The sequence below is a fragment of the Bacidia gigantensis genome (assembly GCF_019456465.1).
Source record: "Bacidia gigantensis strain McMullin 20006 chromosome Unknown contig_125, whole genome shotgun sequence".
Taxonomy (NCBI): domain Eukaryota; kingdom Fungi; phylum Ascomycota; class Lecanoromycetes; order Lecanorales; family Ramalinaceae; genus Bacidia; species Bacidia gigantensis.
Genome location: NW_025408591.1, coordinates 255,528 through 272,823, shown reverse-complemented (window position 1 = coordinate 272,823; position 17,296 = coordinate 255,528). Strand labels below are relative to the sequence as shown.

General features: G+C 50.2%; 3 protein-coding genes across 3 annotated transcripts; 2 read left to right on the top strand and 1 right to left on the bottom strand.

The window, feature by feature from the left end:
* Window positions 1-8,244: 8,244 nt before the first annotated feature.
* Window positions 8,245-10,429, top strand: KY384_000891 (uncharacterized protein; the record flags this gene model as incomplete). Its single annotated transcript, XM_044809424.1, has 3 exons — window positions 8,245-8,873; window positions 8,931-8,968; window positions 9,021-10,429. The coding sequence occupies 3 exons, from the start codon at window positions 8,245-8,247 to the stop codon at window positions 10,427-10,429; spliced, it is 2,076 nt and encodes a 691-aa protein (XP_044673331.1).
* Window positions 10,430-15,219: 4,790 nt separating this feature from the next.
* On the bottom strand, window positions 15,220-15,729 carry KY384_000890 (uncharacterized protein; the record flags this gene model as incomplete). The annotated part of the gene is made up of 2 exons (XM_044809423.1): window positions 15,220-15,629; window positions 15,684-15,729. 2 exons carry the CDS (start codon window positions 15,727-15,729, stop codon window positions 15,220-15,222), a joined length of 456 nt encoding a protein of 151 aa, XP_044673330.1.
* Window positions 15,730-16,406: 677 nt separating this feature from the next.
* Window positions 16,407-16,962, top strand: CRP46 (60S ribosomal protein L16; the record flags this gene model as incomplete). Its single annotated transcript, XM_044809422.1, has 3 exons — window positions 16,407-16,434; window positions 16,506-16,764; window positions 16,824-16,962. 3 exons carry the CDS (start codon window positions 16,407-16,409, stop codon window positions 16,960-16,962), a joined length of 426 nt encoding a protein of 141 aa, XP_044673329.1.
* Between the last annotated feature and the right edge of the window lie 334 nt (window positions 16,963-17,296).

The following is a 17,296-nucleotide window of genomic DNA, read 5'->3' as shown; positions in this document are numbered from 1 at the left end:
GAAAGCAATATATTTACTGTTGATCAAAACATCCCTCCTTGGGGACGTTGAATGTCACCCGTTCTCCACCTTTGATGTCTCATAAGGCGTACTCCATCTGGATTAAGTCCTGATGACTGTTCAGGCGCCACGCTACAAAGCAAACCACCGACCCCCTAGGCAGCTCGACAGGTCCTAGAGATGGAACGGCATCGGTGCGCTGCGTATGAATGCTTTGTTCAAACTTTGCGGACAAAGCAAGCCCCGACATTCTTTTAATTCGTCTTCGTGACTTGCCAGTAAGCTTCTTTCCCTCCCATTCAATCTCGTCTCAAGCGCTAACAGTATACCTTAGACTGAAGCTTGTCCTCGCGAGTCCTTGTATTGATTGCCTGACTTCTTCACTACATTTACCTCACGAGGAAACAACAGCGCGTCGGAGGTTGAGTGTGTGTTTATATATATTTAGATCCCAATAGATTGAGATGATGGAAGGGGCGATTGGGTACGGGGTTGCTGAAAAGCACCTCTTCTTCCGCTCCTCCCCCGCTGCCTTCTCCTCTTCCTCACAAGCCGAACAAGGGCCCTCGAAATGTATTTGGTCGCTGCCTCGCGGACTACAGGGACGCCCAACATCGCTGTGCTGGCACAGCTCCCAGTTGTCGTCAAAGCCCACCCACTTTGACTTTGGCATGGCTGAAACCTGTTGCTGTTGCGATTAATATGCTTGGTCGGCGATGATCTTGGTTCCTTCATTTTGTCGCATTTCCTTCTTCTTTACCAGAATTAACGGTACACTCCATCTGTCCAGGGCTCGTCGTCTGCCACGATCTAGTGTGGGTCTACAGAGGGTCTTGCCAGGTAGGGAGCTGTACCAGTGAAAAATCCTTGGAGGAAAGAGGTCTGCATCCTCGTTCATGAAGGACAGCGGATCGTCTCCCAGCTCCCCTTCGCTGCCTTCTCTCGATGTTGAGGAAATCGACACAAAGGCTAGCGCTAGGCACGTCAGGCGAGCTCCGCCACGACCTGATGTGAAAGAAATGAAGCGGATTCCTCCTTGAACACAAATCTGAGTACCGACTGCTCCATACACAGCTGGGTCATCTTCATGTCACTTGCACTCTCCAACGTGCCCGAAACAGTGACGAGCACAGCTGAAAGCTTCATTTTGCTTGGTCTGTATGTTGAGAATGGGGAATGTTTGTGGAGTGGCAAGCTTTGGGCCCTTTGTGATGGTCCGAGCGACCCACGCAAGCTGTTTCTTCATGTGGTTGCGTACCTCTAGCTAGGACTGGATGGCGATGAGATGTTTCGTCTTTGCTCGCTTATTTGTGACAAGCAGTCTCTTGCGAAAAGAGGACGGCGACGAGGAGTGGCTGCCTGATTGGCGCCCAGGTGCCAATCTCTTATGAAGACTGGTTGGCAATGAGACTCGTCCTGTCGATCCAAAGGCTGAGATTCGAAGGCATGTCAGCAGAAATCGTTGGGAAAACTACCGTATATGCGCTAGCCAAATTTTGCTTGCTTTCTAGTCGCCCACCATCGTTTGATCAACGTTTGATAAGGGATCTTATCCGTCCGAGAGCATTTGAAGATTCACGGGCAATCTCTTCCTTGTCTATAAACCCGCTGGAGTCTCTAGTCGAGAAGCGAGTACCGTGATGCCTCGAGACCAGCCATCAATGGACTCCGCTGCGCCTGGGGGGCCGTGGAGAGCGGACGACAAGTCTGGACGGAAATTGCTGGACGCTACTAGTTGAGAAGTACCGCACATCCTGGCCAACCAAGTGAACTCGTTGTCTATATCGGCGTCGTGGAATGTGAACGGCGACGCATTGGAGCGGCATGCTGAGCAAGTTTTTATGATCTGCCTAAGATTCTCGAACATCGCGACAGGAACAACCCCCACCTTGTAGGAGCGGGCTAGTCAGTGATTGTAATGTGAGAACTCTAGTCGGTCGATGACCAAGAAGCCGATGTTTAATTTGCCAGACTGGGTAATCTTTCACGACGTCCATATGAACTTGTTCGCCGTTTTCTGCCCTGCGGTGACTGTCCGGTCATCGGTACGCCTGCATGCTTAAAACCGCCAGACCTCTGAGGTCGATATGGCTGGTCCAGTCGTATTGTCCAGCAGTCCACCCGTGATTCGCTGTGACATCTCCATTGACTCTTAGGATGGTGAGGCGCCAGGCTGCGAGGGCGCGAGAGATGTTCTCTCTTCCGTATGGCAAGCTTCGCCAGGGCAGTGTCGCTAGGATGACTGCACAGCCTTTGTCTTGTTTCCAGCGACCATCGTAGTTCTTCCATGTCGTCAGGCCTCGCAAAGGATATGAACACCAAGCAATGGCAGAATCCGGGGCAGGTATAAGCCTGAGCTTCTCGTATCCGTCGAGGATGGAGTGCCTTGTCTAACACTAGCTGATCAGTGCTGTCCCATGTCGCCAGTCCACACGAATGCCTGGAGCGCTATGCTATTGGTATCATTTGTTTCAGTGGACAGAGGTATGGACTGATACCACTCAGCTGTTGCGGAGAATCCTCAGCTTTTGTCGCAACCACCACGCACAGTGATCATGCTCTCCAATGAGAGTTCGTTTGCCGCAGATCTAGGCGTCGACCCAGTCAGTCGCTTCGAAGATTGCCGTCCCTCCACCGACAAGTCCTTTTTGATGAAATACCCCATCACACAAATCTAATATATATATTTATATTAGTAGTAAGATCTCGAGCCTCTTCGCTCAAAATCACGTTCGCGACTCAAACAGTCCAGCAGAATAGGTCTGTCGCCGTGGTTCCTTAGTCAACTTTTTGGGGCAAGTCAACAAGTCGCCCCTCTCTGCTACCGAGATTTGATCGTCCATCAATCGCATATGCTTGTCGGTGTCATGAAATATGGGCTTCAACACCACAGAATGGTCTTGAGATACTCTTCCAGATTCAGCAAGGACTGATACTCTCAGACTTTCGTACATCGCTAGAAGTAATTGTATCATACACCGAATGCTCGTGTATTGGTACGTATCAAGCTTAGAGTTGTCCATCTGGTTCCTCTTTCACGCCGGATCCAGTCTCATTTGCTAGAAACTTATTGAAGAAGGAGCGTCCATCTTCATCTTCATCTTCATCTTCCCGAGTACCTGCAGCGGGCTACTGGATCTCTCTCTCCATCCAGATGGAAACGAGCAGAGTTGTCGACATGGCCGAGAGAGAGAAAGCATCGGTTTGCTGAGAAATGATCCAGTGAACGAGATTTTCTTCTGGAACAGGCTACTAGCTACGGGGCTGATAGGTCAGAGGGAAAGAAACTAGCAAATCCTGTTCTATCAGAGCCCCGAAGTGCATTCAACAATGCCGACAAGCTGCCTTCGGACGATTCGTAACTCCAGAGAAGTGCCATGCCGGCAAGCTGTTATATATATTTATATTGTTAGTAAGTGTCCGAGTTCCTTGACTCAGGCAGACATCCCACGACCGGTTCAGGCCATCCATCCATCCAGACGTTGATGGGCCAAACCTAGCTGAGGAGTGTATGATTGCCCCTTATTACGAGCACGATATATTTGGTATGCTGCGCTGGAACATACTGCCACCACGGCTGCGGTAGCATTTTCGCTGGTAGTGGTTGCGGCACCACCTCAGCCAGGCGTCGGCGGGGAGAGGGACGTCTCCTCTTGTTCCGCCCGAATACGTGTGACACGACTTTCCGCATGTCCTCGCTACCAGTGAACCAGTTAGTCACGGCGACGCAGGGGCACCACCGCAGCCAGGCGTCGGCGGGGAGAGTTACGTGCTCTTCTTGTTCCGCCCGAATACGTGTGACACGACTTTCCGCATGTCCTCGCTGCCAGTGACGTAGTTGGTCACGGCGACGCAGGGGAATGACCCAATGAAGACGTGCCCTTGAGCACTTGTGCCCTGTTGGGCCGGGGGTGCGTTGTCGTCTGCCGATTCCGCCAGGCACCATCCAATAGGAGTGATGTTCACTTCTTGTTGCGACCAAAGACATGCGACACGACTTTCCTCATGGCAGCGTAAAGCTTCTGGCAACTCATCACAGACGAGCAAAATGAAAGGTCGCCGAACCAGCTCCCCATGGAGCGCCCAAAGACGAGGCACGCTTGTGGTGTTGAAGGTTGTGATCTTGCCTGGCTCCCTACAACCGAGCACCAATGAAGCTGCGGCGGAGCAGCTCCTCATGAAGCGCCGACAGACGAGACCCGTCGGCGGAAAAGTTGGCTGTCTTGCTCTCAACTCCTCGTCGGCTTGTTAAAACCAGAGATTTTTGGATCCGCATTCTTCTTATTACATTGCAACCTACTTGTCAGCTCTTGAGAACCAAGTACCAATGAATGGCTGCCAGATCAGCTTCTCATGCCGTAAGTCGCGGCTTGTTGACGGCAGAGAGATTGAGCACGATTGTCATTACATGAGAAGTCCAGTAGTTCACACGCCGTACACCTGGTCTGGTGTATAATCGTTCTGCAGATGAAGCCATTGCAGACAACTGTCGCAGGGCATCTCAAGAGGACCTGGAGGTCGCCTTGTCGTGATAACAAGGTACTACGATTGTGATGTACTCTGGTCTCGTGGCGTTGGGGTCGTGATGCCTTGTGGTGCAGCTTTTCTCCTGTGCGGATTGATCTCGCTATTGCCGGCGCTGATCAGCTTCCAAGGGAGACGAAACCCATGTGGCTTCCCAAAGGGCAAGGTCATCTCCTCGCTTGAGGAATCAGAAAGACTGGCGGAGAGCTAGATGATTCGTAGCTACTTCATCCCTCAGAACTCTCGACGCTAGGCGGTGCGGATGGTTGACGTCATCCTTGCAAATGGCTCTTTGACTGAGCAGCAAGGCTCTTTCGCGAAGGAAGAAGCAAACTGCAGCCTTGGACGTACTGACACGGAGAGGACCGGACAGTCTTATCGGCGGCCAGGCTCGTTGCCTTGTCTTCTCTTGAGCTATTCGACGAGACGAAGACATTTTTCGGTGATTTTTTCTTCGACCCCTGTCTCCAAACAAGCCTCTGAAGCTCCCACAGCTCCGTCAAAATCCACATGCGTCGGCCTTCATAGGCGAGGGCTGGGGGATTTGTCATGCCTTCCTCTTCTCTCTTCTCACGCGATTTGGCTAGGTGTTGCAGGATAGCATTAGCCGAGGCATTACAATCCATATGCAGTGCGATCACGTCCATAGGGAGAGAGACCCCAGCTTCGTTGCATCCACTTTGAATTGCCAAAAGAAGCTCCCTTTGCAGTACTCGCATCGCTGTGGAGGTTCCCAGTATACTCCGACGAGATGCCGAAATGTTTATATATATTTAGAAGTTGTTGCCCCTGAGGCCGAGGGCGAGTGCTGAAAGGCTGATCTGTAGCTATTCAGCATCTGTTTCCCTGACGCTGGGGATGAATGCTGAGCACAAGCGAATGTCACATCTGAGAACCAGATTCCAGGATCACGATGAACCTCTCTCAAGTCCGCAAATCATTGCTTATCACCAATCATGAAGTAGCCGTCATCTATTTTGACGATAATGTTTCCGGTGTCTTTAAGCCATTTGCGGACTGGATTGAACACGAAGCTAACAGAAAGTTCTCCCCGTTGTTCGCATCGTTTGCTGCAGCCTCTGTAGCTAGTATGAGAGAGCTGGGGAGCTGAACCTTGTCAAAGTGGGTTTCAATACAATGCTTGGAAAAGCAAGCCCAAAGCCACGACAAATTAGCAGCGACTCCTCATTTCGAAAGTTACTGCATAAGAGGGCAGCTTTGCACACATGCATAGTAGGAGCTTTGGCGAGGATCCTCCTTTGCTTCTGCTGGTCTAGTCATCAAGATAGATTTAGAGGACTGATTGATCCATGCATACCCAGTTCGCGCAGACAAGTTGCACAAGCCGGCTGTTCCACGCGAAGTCCCGAAGAAGATGGGACGATACGATATATATATTTATGATCCAGTTGGCGCAAACGAGTCGCCCAGCTCGCGTAGACAAGTTCGGCAAGACGATACATGGGTCGAAGGAAGTGTCCAGGAGTCCTTGCTATACTACGCAACTTCTGCACGTCAACGGCCCACGCACCAGACAATTATTCTATTGCCTGATCCGTAATTGACTCATTGTGGCATTGGTAGAGGCGGTGGGGACGTCGTAACGACGCCCTCGTCGTCGGAAAGACGGGCGGTTTGCGAAGTTGTCGTCGTCTCGCTTCTTGCGGAGCTTTGCAAGGTCCCGCATCCGGTGATACATTGCTACCTAGATGAGTCGCTATTGTCTCCACCAGCAGTACAACGCCAGATTCGTTGCACATCGGTTGTATGGCTAGTAACAATTTCTCGTTCAATTCGGTCACGAGATGTCAGCTAGACAACTTGCCTCGAGGGCGACGTGGCATCTTAGTATGAGACAAGTGACAAGTCGAGAGTGGATTGAAGGTACCATCCAAGTGAACGGAATCGTCAATGAACCGATTTCCATTGTCAGGTGATCAAAGGATTGTGATGGTTGAAGAGTGCAAGGGAAGTTCACGGAGATCTGGATCAATGACAGGCATTTGTCGACGATCGAGTCAACACGGCGAGACAGCCAGATTGTTCGATGCTTCCTTCTCTCCTCGATTCGTAGCCTTCTTCTATCCCCACTGACGATGGGAATTCTCCCTCTCCCGCATTATACTCGCCCGGAAACACAGCGAAGGATTATGTGGGGTCATCTTCCTGCTAGATGTTACCCCCTGAAATCGAAGAACTTGACCGAAGTTGATATCAAGATGACAAAGAGACGAGCATGCGCGAACGTCACCGTCACCATCTTCTGACAGGTCCATTTGCTTGCTCGTTCAGCCGGGTGGTTTGTACCAGCTTGCGGTCAACATGCAAGTAATATATTATTTTATGACCACAAAGCCAGACACAGGTATAGAACGAGCCTCAATGAAGAGTCAACTGCTTTCGCCGTCACGTCTGGTAAATACTTCAGTCTCGAGCGAACAGCGCGGCCTCCAGGAAAGGATTAGACGATCTCTGCAGCAGGATGCTCCTCCAATCGGAATCTTGAAGGATATCTTCTTCTTGCGTCGAGAAGGAGCTGCCGCAAGTCCATTTTAATTCTTCGAATCCAGAATCAGTAGGCTGCCTGCCAGCATCCAAGTCCATCTCATCGTCCACCACGAAAGAATCGCTCCTCATGCTGCCAAATCCATTGCTGCAGGATGGCATTGGGCGACGCAGTTGGCCGATGCGTTCGAGTTCATGTGGCCTCAACGCCATCTAGAGCTGTAGAAGTTAGCTCAGCCTTGTCGCCTGAGCAGTGGTCAAGCAGTCGTATCCAGGGGAAGGACAAGACCGACGTCCTGGGCGGAGAAGGCAGGCGAAAAGAGATCGGGTGAGGTCTTGAGTCCTCGTCCCGATATATTCGTCATCGGGAGACGTTGCCCAGTCGCTGAGTTTGTATCGGGGTACTAAGGCTGGCCGCCTTCTCTCTCGGCTTTCCGTGGAACCGCGCTGGCAGGGCTAGCCATTTTCCCAAGCTCTGGTAGGAAAACAAGCAGATGTGTGCTTGTCTTGTTCTGAAGTGGGCTTCTCCTTACCCTTCTTTGTGATCTGGATGCTCTTAATCTCGAGCTCCATACACCTAACCGGCGGCTCGATGTGCTGGCACGCAATTCCTCCTTCTACGCTGAAGTTGTCGGCGGCATTCTTCGTCGCCCTGTAATTTATATATATTTATAGCTTTCGCTGTTAGTATAGTTCGTCATAACTGTATAGTCGTGTGTGAGCTTGTGCTCATGTCGTATACACCTGGTAAGTACCTAATCTTGCGCATTGTTGGTGTGCAACATAGAAAGTGTCCCTGTGTAGTTGTCTGTAGATCTTTCGTCAACAACCATAGGATTTCCCATCGGTCGTTGTGATTCTTTGTGTCCATGTATCAAGGGGTTCCAGTGTTCTATGGTAGGTGGTTCGGTCGCGCCTGCTTAGCCCTCACGCTTCTTGGTCGACCTGTGGTTGCATGACAACCTGTTTGGGGGTAGCTTGCGATGGACTTCCGCCTGTACCTTTCGATACACAGACGTATCCTCTTGTGCGACTTGAAGATCGACATTACCTGCAAGGCTCCTGACCCTTTTGCTGTTGTATCTGATGACGGCGTGGGTGCTGGGACTTTCACTCTCCTACAGAAGACGAGGACCAAGTCCCTCCTTTTTATGAGAGCAAGCATCATTCTGTGTAGAGTCTTCCGTCTTTCTTACTGTAGCTGTTCCGTCCAAGATGAGTCCTGTAGCGACTAGACTTCCTTCAGAAGTAGCGAGCTACAAGCCGCTTGGAAAGATTCCAGAGAGGAGGTCATCCAGATTTTTCACTTCTCAGACAGGCACCATTTCTCGTGTATCTCCATCTTCTAATATCAAAGGATCATCTACTCCGTATCCTTTGAAGGCTTCGGAGGTGGTTGAGGTCCGTGGTACGTCGGCTTCGCCTATCAGGCGGCCATCGATCGGACGAGCTAGATCAAGGACCTTTGTGCCTGTTGTACCACCCGATGATATCCTTGGAATTCCTGTGTTGAAGCATCGAAGGATACAAGTCGTCTTTCGTCTGTCCGCTCCTTTATTCATAGGTGGAGCTACGGTCGAGGGTGAGGTCCATCTGAAGATCGATCCAGGAAGTTCAAAGGCGAGAAGGAAGACGCTTCCGGTGATCTCCATTCATCGAGTGTCGATAAATGTCCTAGGGGTCGAGTACTGCAAGGGGAGGCAGGAGATCTTTCGGGCTTTGACGTCGACTGTCGTACATCCACAAGATGACCCTATCACAAAGGATACGGTGAGGAGCTTTAGTATAGACCTACCCATGGAGATGGGACCGGCTCCGTATGAGACAAAGAGGGCTGGGATAAGGTACTTGCTAAGCTGTACAGTAGAAGCAAGAAAGAAGGAGGAGGTCCGTTTTATAAGGGAGACAAAGGAGATTCTAGTGTTGACCGTCCAAGACCGTACGTACGCATGCGGAAGAGTGAGAGTACACACAGGGATTAACGTGACCAGCAGCAGAGACAGCACTTATGAATCTATCCAATCCTGTTGTTGTGTCTGATGATCTGAAGCTCTCGGGTCATGGGGTCGGTCTCACAGCAGGCATTCACAGACAGACATGGATCAGTGGCTACACGCTTTTCATGGATCTACGTGTCCATAATGGAAGCCGCAAGCCAATACGGAGGCTCGAGCTGCAGCTAGAGCGAGTGACTGTGTTTTACACACATCCTGTTCCATCTTCCGACAAGGTGAAGTCAGACATTCGCCTGCCTGACGAGCTACTCAGAGAGATACTGACAAAGAAAAACGTGTTACGAAGCCACGAGACCATCGATTCACTGGCTGAAGACTATCACACGGTACAGCTGGAGCTACCTGCGGGGCTGGTGTCCATAGAGACAGGCCGCTTCTTTGGTGTTCGCTTCTTCCTCGTGGTGAAGCTTTACTGCTCCTTCCACAAGAGACTACAGGTCCAACTCCCAATCAACATCATTCATCCAAACACTATTGACATCCCTCCAAACTCCCTTGCACAAGTAGCCGCAAGCATCGAGCAAAACTCGCGAAAGACCTCAACCGCGACGAGCAGCACAATCACCCCTCACCACCTTCATCCTGGCCATGCATTCACCGTAGCTCGCCGACAATCCTTCCTCAACCTCCGTCAAGATACAATCGGAACTTCAGATATGCATAGCCTCACAAGAGCGCTGGAAGGTAGTCCTCGACGATTTCCCCCTCAAACCTATGAAGAGACCTCCAAGAACACAAGCAGTCCGCTGAGGAAGATGAAGATCACGCGTCGACAATCTACACTGGAGATGGGAAGCAGCGGCAGCGGTGACCAGCGCCGCTTCTCTTCGTCGCGGCAGGATATAAAACAGCCTAAGAAACCTCTGTCGTATGACCAAAGCCTCCGCTACAAGTTCTCGCGCACGAGTTCCTCCAATAAAGCTCCAAAAGCGACCAACTTACATCGTGTCTCGCTGGAGAATACGAGTTTCGACGATCCATCGCCGTACCGTCCTCTCCACTACCAACGCCGAAGCTCCTCTGACAGCGTCTCCTTTGACGGCACTGTTGCTGGAACAGCAACAGCAAAGCCAAAACCTGCTAATTCGACTCGCAAAGTATCCTTCGAGCAACATACACAAAGCCTGACCTCTGCACAGGCTTCTCAACTTAACGCAAGAGTATCAAGGGGCAACCTACATCACAGAAAGGTACCAAGGTATCAACTGAATGAGTCTGGGGCAAGCACTGCTCCGAGACTGGCAATGAGAATGAGCACAAGTTCGATCAGGCATGGGGACGACGACGACAGTGAGAAAGAGAACCTGACGCAAAGAGGCAAGGGCATGAGCATGGACATGGGTATGGTTGGCATTGGAAGGGGGCTGAGGACCCTGTTGCCCTGAAGAAGACCAAAGAGTTGATTCGAACTGGAATGATGATCGTGGAACGCGTGATGACAATACACATTCAGGTTTTTGGGTTTGGCTAAATTTTTGGAAGCATACCTATTCAATGGAACAATAAATGGTCTTGAAGAAGAAGACTTGTATAGGTTTGAAGAGCTCGGATAGACTCAGCAACAGGAATAATATTTCTTTCAGAGGTACACTTTGATACTTGCATCAGCTTATGTTGCTACCTATGTCATGCTAAAGAGAGCGAACTACTGCTGATCAGAGGGCAACAAAATAGGTGCTTGGCTACGTGCAATCACAAACCATACTGTTGAGATCCTTCCATCAGCCAAGTCTGCTCATCAACGGGAGACAGCGGTGCAATCCAACCAGCATTCTCAGCGGACAGGAAAGAGGGCTATAGGCCGGGTTGAATATATTGGGATCATCTACGTGGCTTTTGGTACTAGCATGGCCTCGAGCATTTTACCTCGCCGCTTCCTGGCCAATCCACTGAGCTTTAATGTTCCCACAAGGCTTCGACGTCTCGCAAGCAGCTCAGTAACTAAGCTACAGAGAGCTTGGAAGAATACAAAAAGGCTCAATGTCCTATAAGCCCTATCACGATCACGATCCTTGCGAATCTCGCTTTGCCTACATCATACACGATGTCCGTCCATGTCGTTGCTATGTTCTACGATGCATTGATTCCTCTCCGACAAGCAACCCAGATAAAGGTGGTCCCGCGGCTCATTACACCTGCAAAGATATATTTCATTAGAGCCAGGTGAAACGGTTGCGTTACTTCAACTCAGCAGTCGAGCATTGTCTCCACGGAGAAATTCTCACTGCCCTAACGTACGGTCCTCGCACATTGATCTGAGACCCTCGATGCCGAAACCTACGCAGATTTTGTACTCATCCTTATACCGGGCCCCGTTGCGCGAGAATGGGTCAATACATCGTGCTAGAATCATTGCAAAGATTGGATGTCTGTCAGAACGCTCTCGTTCACTCTGATGTGCTGGCCAGGTCTACGCGGGCTACATCCTGCATTTGATGCTGTGATCCGGAGAAGAAGAGCAAGGAGGGGATCAATCTGATGATTTTTAGAAAAGTGATGAAAGCAAAGATGTCTCAAGAAATATGCTGCACCGAGTAAGGAGAAGAATTAAATGGAGATTGAAGAATATAACCAGAGCGGCGGTATGAAGTGGACGTTGAGGCAGGAGAGCAGGTGGAGAATAAAATGAAAGATGCAAAGAGAAACATGGGAGGAAGTAGGAACAGGAATCAGAAGAGATGTTGAATAAATGTCAGAAAGAACGAAAGGAAGATTCAAGAGGAGAGTGAGAAGAATTGCAGGGCGAAAAAGTACTTGGGACATTGAGAATATAAATGAAAAGGAGGTTAGAACAACGGGCAGAAAGAGGGCAAAGAGGGTGCTGATAATAGAGACCAAGGAAATGGGTAAGAAGAAGGGTGACAAGAAAGGTGAAAACGGATATGAGGGCAGTGTTGATATTGAGTGAGGAGAAAGAGGTCATCACGAGGACGAGAGAGAATTTAATCAAGAAAATAGGAGGACTTTGGGGAGGAAGAGGGTGAAGGAGAATGCAATGAATAGGAAAACAAGGAAGGGTATGATAGACCAAGTGGTCTCCTAAATAATGCTCCGTCATCTGGTCCCATGGATGCATGACAAATGTGACAGATCGAGACTGGCAGTCATGATATGTGAAAGAAGGCGAGGAAGAAGAAGAAGTATCAGAAAGGAATAGAGCAAGCAACAACTTGGATCGAAAAGCTTGACCAATCCCACCTACTGATTGCGTGACGTCTTACAACGCTGTCGTTGATCATGAAGAAAGATCAAAGCTAATATGCGCATGATACAGGATCAATAGTGGGTGATCGAATGAAGACTTGCAACGCGGTCTATGACTTGCTTACCGTCGCTGACTGAAGACGGTCAATGTAAGCAGGTATTCGTGGAAGGCGAAGAGAAAAGAAGAAGAGGTCACAGAAAGATCTGAAAATATACCAAAGGACTTCAGAAGGGTGGATTGACCAGTACAATCTGACGATGGAACGACGTCGTAAAGACCACATCATCCTGCGGCCTCTACGACATCTTCTACCGTAGATGGTAGATCGGAATCAGCATCTGTGAAGTGTAGAGAGAGGGAAAGCAAAAGAGAAAGCAAGAGAAGTGAAAAAGCACAAGGGGTTCAAGAGAGCAAATTGGAAAAGGTAGAGACACGAAGGCCCATGTGAACCGGAATGGCGGTATCACCTGATGATCAAAAGACGTCTTCCAGTATTCCCATCTATGATATGCACGCACTACTTCGCCGATGACGAGAGACCAAAGCACATGTTTATAGAAATTGGAGAGGAGAGAGGGTCAATACTTCCTGACATTTCGCCACAGGTCAATCTCTGACATGGCTCCTCCAAGAATTTCCACAATTCGATCCCATCACCGCCAGCAATCGTCGCAGCAATGTTAGTTTTCCCAATGGAAGTACGACTCAGCATCGAAGCCTAGTGGGAGATAAAAGCTCTGGGCAGCATGAGAGAAATTCGCCTTTACAGGTCAAAATGTGCCAACCTCTCTTTCTTCAGCAACAAAGAACGTACGCCTGGGGAAAGGGATGGATCTGCAAGCGTCCACAACCTTTTCCTAATCTCTCAATCCTCATTCATTGACTGATACAAACGAATGGAATACCTCATAACTTCAGCACAAAGCCCATCAACTCCAGCTCCCCAAATCTTTTCCCCCTCACTATCAATAGTCACTCAAGTCCCGAAGCCTCATCCTCAACACCCTTCAGCAGCCCTCCTCACATTCCCCGGCAATTTCTCCATCCACCTCGGCATGACCGGAAACCCCTTACCCCAACCTATATTCATATTCTTGACCCTCACCGTCCCCTCGCCCTTTCCCTTCCCAATACGTCCACTACTCACTCGCCTCCCCGTCCCTCCTTCTCGCGCTTTCCCCATGCTTTTCTTTGAACTCGCACTCCCCACTCTCTTCCCTATCGCCACAGCCACAATCCTATCCGCCACCTCAGCACTCCCCTCCCTCACCTCCCCCCTCGCCAGCTCTCAAACCCTTCTTTCCCAGCGCTCCACTGGTTCAGCCTCAATCGCTCCATCTCTCGCCTATACTCACCCATGATACCCTCATCTTCAAGCTCGCAACTCCCATCATACCCGGAAGTCGATCTTGCAATCTCTCCAGATGCTGCGAGGGCTTCAATGTGCTTCTCCCTCACGCCTCGAACTTCTTCTCTGTAGATAGAGGGAAGGGGATGGGGGTTGTGGTGGTGGTACAAGCTTTCTCGCTCGACCATCTCGCCCACTTGGTGGTCACATCTGGTGCAGACGGGGCTTTTGAAGAGCTCGATTTGGGAACCGGTCCAGGTGGGTGGAATGATGGGGACGCGGCATAGGAGGCAAGAGACGCAGCCCCAGTGCCACCATGCCCTGTAGTTGATATTCCGTCAGCGGATGCGCACTGATCTTGATCACGGGAACTCACCATCCGCACTTCACGCGCTCCTCGGGTCTCACGACGGGAAGGCCGCAGCCCCAGCACATGTGCAAGTCCCGCAGCTTGGTGAAGCAGGAGCAGCAGAATAGCATGTTTTTCTCTGGCAGGTACGAGAGTGAATAGATGCCCCGCGCCTTGTTGAAGATATGGTAGACGGAGCTGCGGACTGCAGGGGCCGTGAGTGGGAAAGAAAGAGTCTCTGTTTTCGATTCCAGTGCTTTTGAGCAAGCGTGGCAGCGGCTCAGTGGGTCTATAGCTGGTGATGCTATGGGTGATTGTGGTGTGGTGTTATAGGACGAGATGGAAGATGGGGGTGTTTCTGTCGTTGGTGAAGCAGGAGGCGTTGGGTAGGATACGCTTGTTGTTGGCAATGCGGGAAGGGACTTGTTGAGAAGAGGGTGCGTAAGTGGGGCGGGTGCTGGCGTCAGAAGTTGTGGAGACGATGGTGGTGAACCGTGCTTAGGAGGCGTGGGTGGCGAGAGGAGGAATTCCTCAAGTGAAGAGGAGGAAGGGAGGCGATAGTGTCGGCTGGTGATTTTAGTGAAGGGGCGACGTGCTCGCTTGGCTATCATGAGGGGCTGCGGCATGAGGGAGATACGGCGGTCTTTGTCGTCGGTGAATGGTTTGGAGTTCGATGAGCGTCTCAGTGGTACGAGTGGAGTGAAGGGTGCCATGCGAGAGGAACCCGTGAAATTAATTCGGCTGAACCGAGGTCGATTGTTTTTATGTTGGTTTAGGAGTGAACCTGGGACTGATTCACGGTTTGGATGCATCAAGCCTTCCAATGAATGTGATGGTCTTAGGTCCAAGCTCGCCAGTGTGAATTATGCTTGTGACCTTGATACCTTGCAAGATTCTGACGCAAAAGAAAGTTGTTTACTGACAGAATGTATGTAATGCTTCTGGAAAAGTTCTGCTGTCTAGACAAATGAACGTGTACAATGAGCGAAGATGCAAAAAGACGGACCCATAAGTAAATGAAGAATATCAACAGCGCGGTTGCTATGGCGTGGAAACAAAAGTATATTGTCATATTGGAAAGAACGACCATTGAGTAAAGACACAAAGCAATTCGTGCGTGTACGAGAATGGATTAATAGTCCCACCCACTCATTTATGTACAATTCACTTGCGCCGCCCTCGGAAGTCACTCTTGTCCCTAGAGATGCGGGAACTTGTCTTCTACTCTCCAGAATGCCGCCGACCGATGAGTCCTAAAGATCTCGTAATAAATCTAGTAGCCCCAATAGCCCTTCACAAGGTAGGCTGAGTAACCGGCGACGCCTATCAACCAGCCCTGGGTACCCCAGAACCCTGCTGGTCGTCCAAAGCCCATTGATTCTTCTCTCTTGATACCCAACTCTGCATGTAGAAGCCTCAAAGCAAAGAGTGCAGCCATCGCATAGTTGAGGTATTTGCGATTGGCACCATTAAGCTCTGCAACGGCTGCAAGTGTAAAGGCGAGCGGCACGTTTTCGAGGAAGTTTGCGTGAGCACGGCTGTCGACCTCCAATTCATCACGATCTTTGCCAGGTGAGGATCGGTCGCCAATCCATTGCTTGGAATTGAGGCGATCAAACACAACGCGATGCGAAAGGAAGCTGAGATATGCAACGAATGGCAAGGTCCAGGTGCCAGTGACAGCTTGATTGCGGAGTCAGCTAACAAGGCTTTCCGGGTATTCTTATGGTTACTCACGGAGAAATTTAGGGACGGGAACGCCAATACCTAATTGGGAGGACATACTCGATTGATACTTGAGATATTTCAAACAGTACGAATAGGAAACAGAGTGCTCTCTAGCGAAGTAATATGGGATTGAGGAGAAACAAATTGCGGAGAAAGGGAACTATATCAACCGACGTCATCTCGCCCTAGCTGTTCCAGTAGCCAATGATCTCGAGCTTACCTAAAGGACGCCAAGAGCTCGGCAGGCGCTTACGCGAGATTCACACATCAACCCGCTATCTCAGATGGACAAAGCCTCCAGCTTCAACTAGAACGAACAACGCAACGATTCGCTCCAAGACATCCGTGAAGTCCGCAAGCAAAAGGTCGTAGACCCAGGATGTCGAGCTTCGAGCCGGTCGTATGTTTGCACTCCTTCACCTCCGAGCGGTGCAAGGCTTGACACCCCTCCGAATACGCCCGCTGACGAGCCTCTGATCTAGGTCGTTATCGATGGCAAAGGACATCTTTTGGGTCGCTTGGCTAGCATAGTAGCTAAGCAGCTACTCAATGGCCAGAAGATAGTGGTCGTCCGCTGTGAAGCGATCAACATCTCTGGTGGCTTCTACCGCACAAAACGTACGATTCTCCTGACAAGGCCCTCGGGGGCAACATTGCAGCAGTGTGCTTGAATTGAGGATATTACTGACAGTCAATCTCGCTACAGTGAAGTATCTTGCCTATCTGCGGAAGATGACGCGCTACAATCCAACTCGAGGCGGTACGGAAATTCCATACCTCACAGTTTCTGATGAGGAAGGCTGCAGAGACAGGTCTAAATTACGGCTACAGGTCCTTTCCATTATCGCGCTCCATCCCGTATCTTCTACAAAGCCGTCCGAGGCATGATCCCACATAAGACCGCTCGCGGCGCAGCAGCTCTAGAACGCCTGAAGGTGTTCGAAGGTGTGCCTCCACCATACGACAAGAAGAAGAGGGTGGTTGTTCCTCAAGCATTGAGAGTGTTGAGGCTGAAGCCTGGGAGGAAATGGTGCATGGTGGGGAGATTGAGCCATGAAGTTGGATGGAAATATCAGGATGTAGTCAAGACGTACGTTATGACACAACAGGATTGTCGCTTCATTGAATCCCGCTAACTATCTTCGCTAGCCTTGAGGAGAAGAGAAAGGTGAAGAGCGCCGCATACTATGAGCTCAAGAAGGCGATGAGGAGGCAATTAGCGGAAGCGCAGAAGAATGTCAAGGTGGATGACAAGACAAAGAAGCAACTGGAGAAATACGGATATTAGAGGCAGCTCGACAGAAGCGAAGCGGCTGTGGGCCTGGAGGGAAGAGCGCAATGGAGTCAATGTGACGATAGGCGTCATTTTCTTCTTGATCATACGATCCTATTGTCTGCAGATAGCGAAACTAACCAAAAAATAATCAAACCAGCCATAATATCCATGGGGGCTCTCGACCCGCTGAGTTGGTTCACACAAATGCTTTCGCTAGTCGAAAGCTGAAGCAATTGGCAAACTGCGGGGATTTGAGCTTCCCCACATCCGGTGCATCTTGTTAGGGATGTCTGCAGCGTTTTCTTTCTTTGCATGAGCTACTGTTCATGATAGACGGCAATAGGTA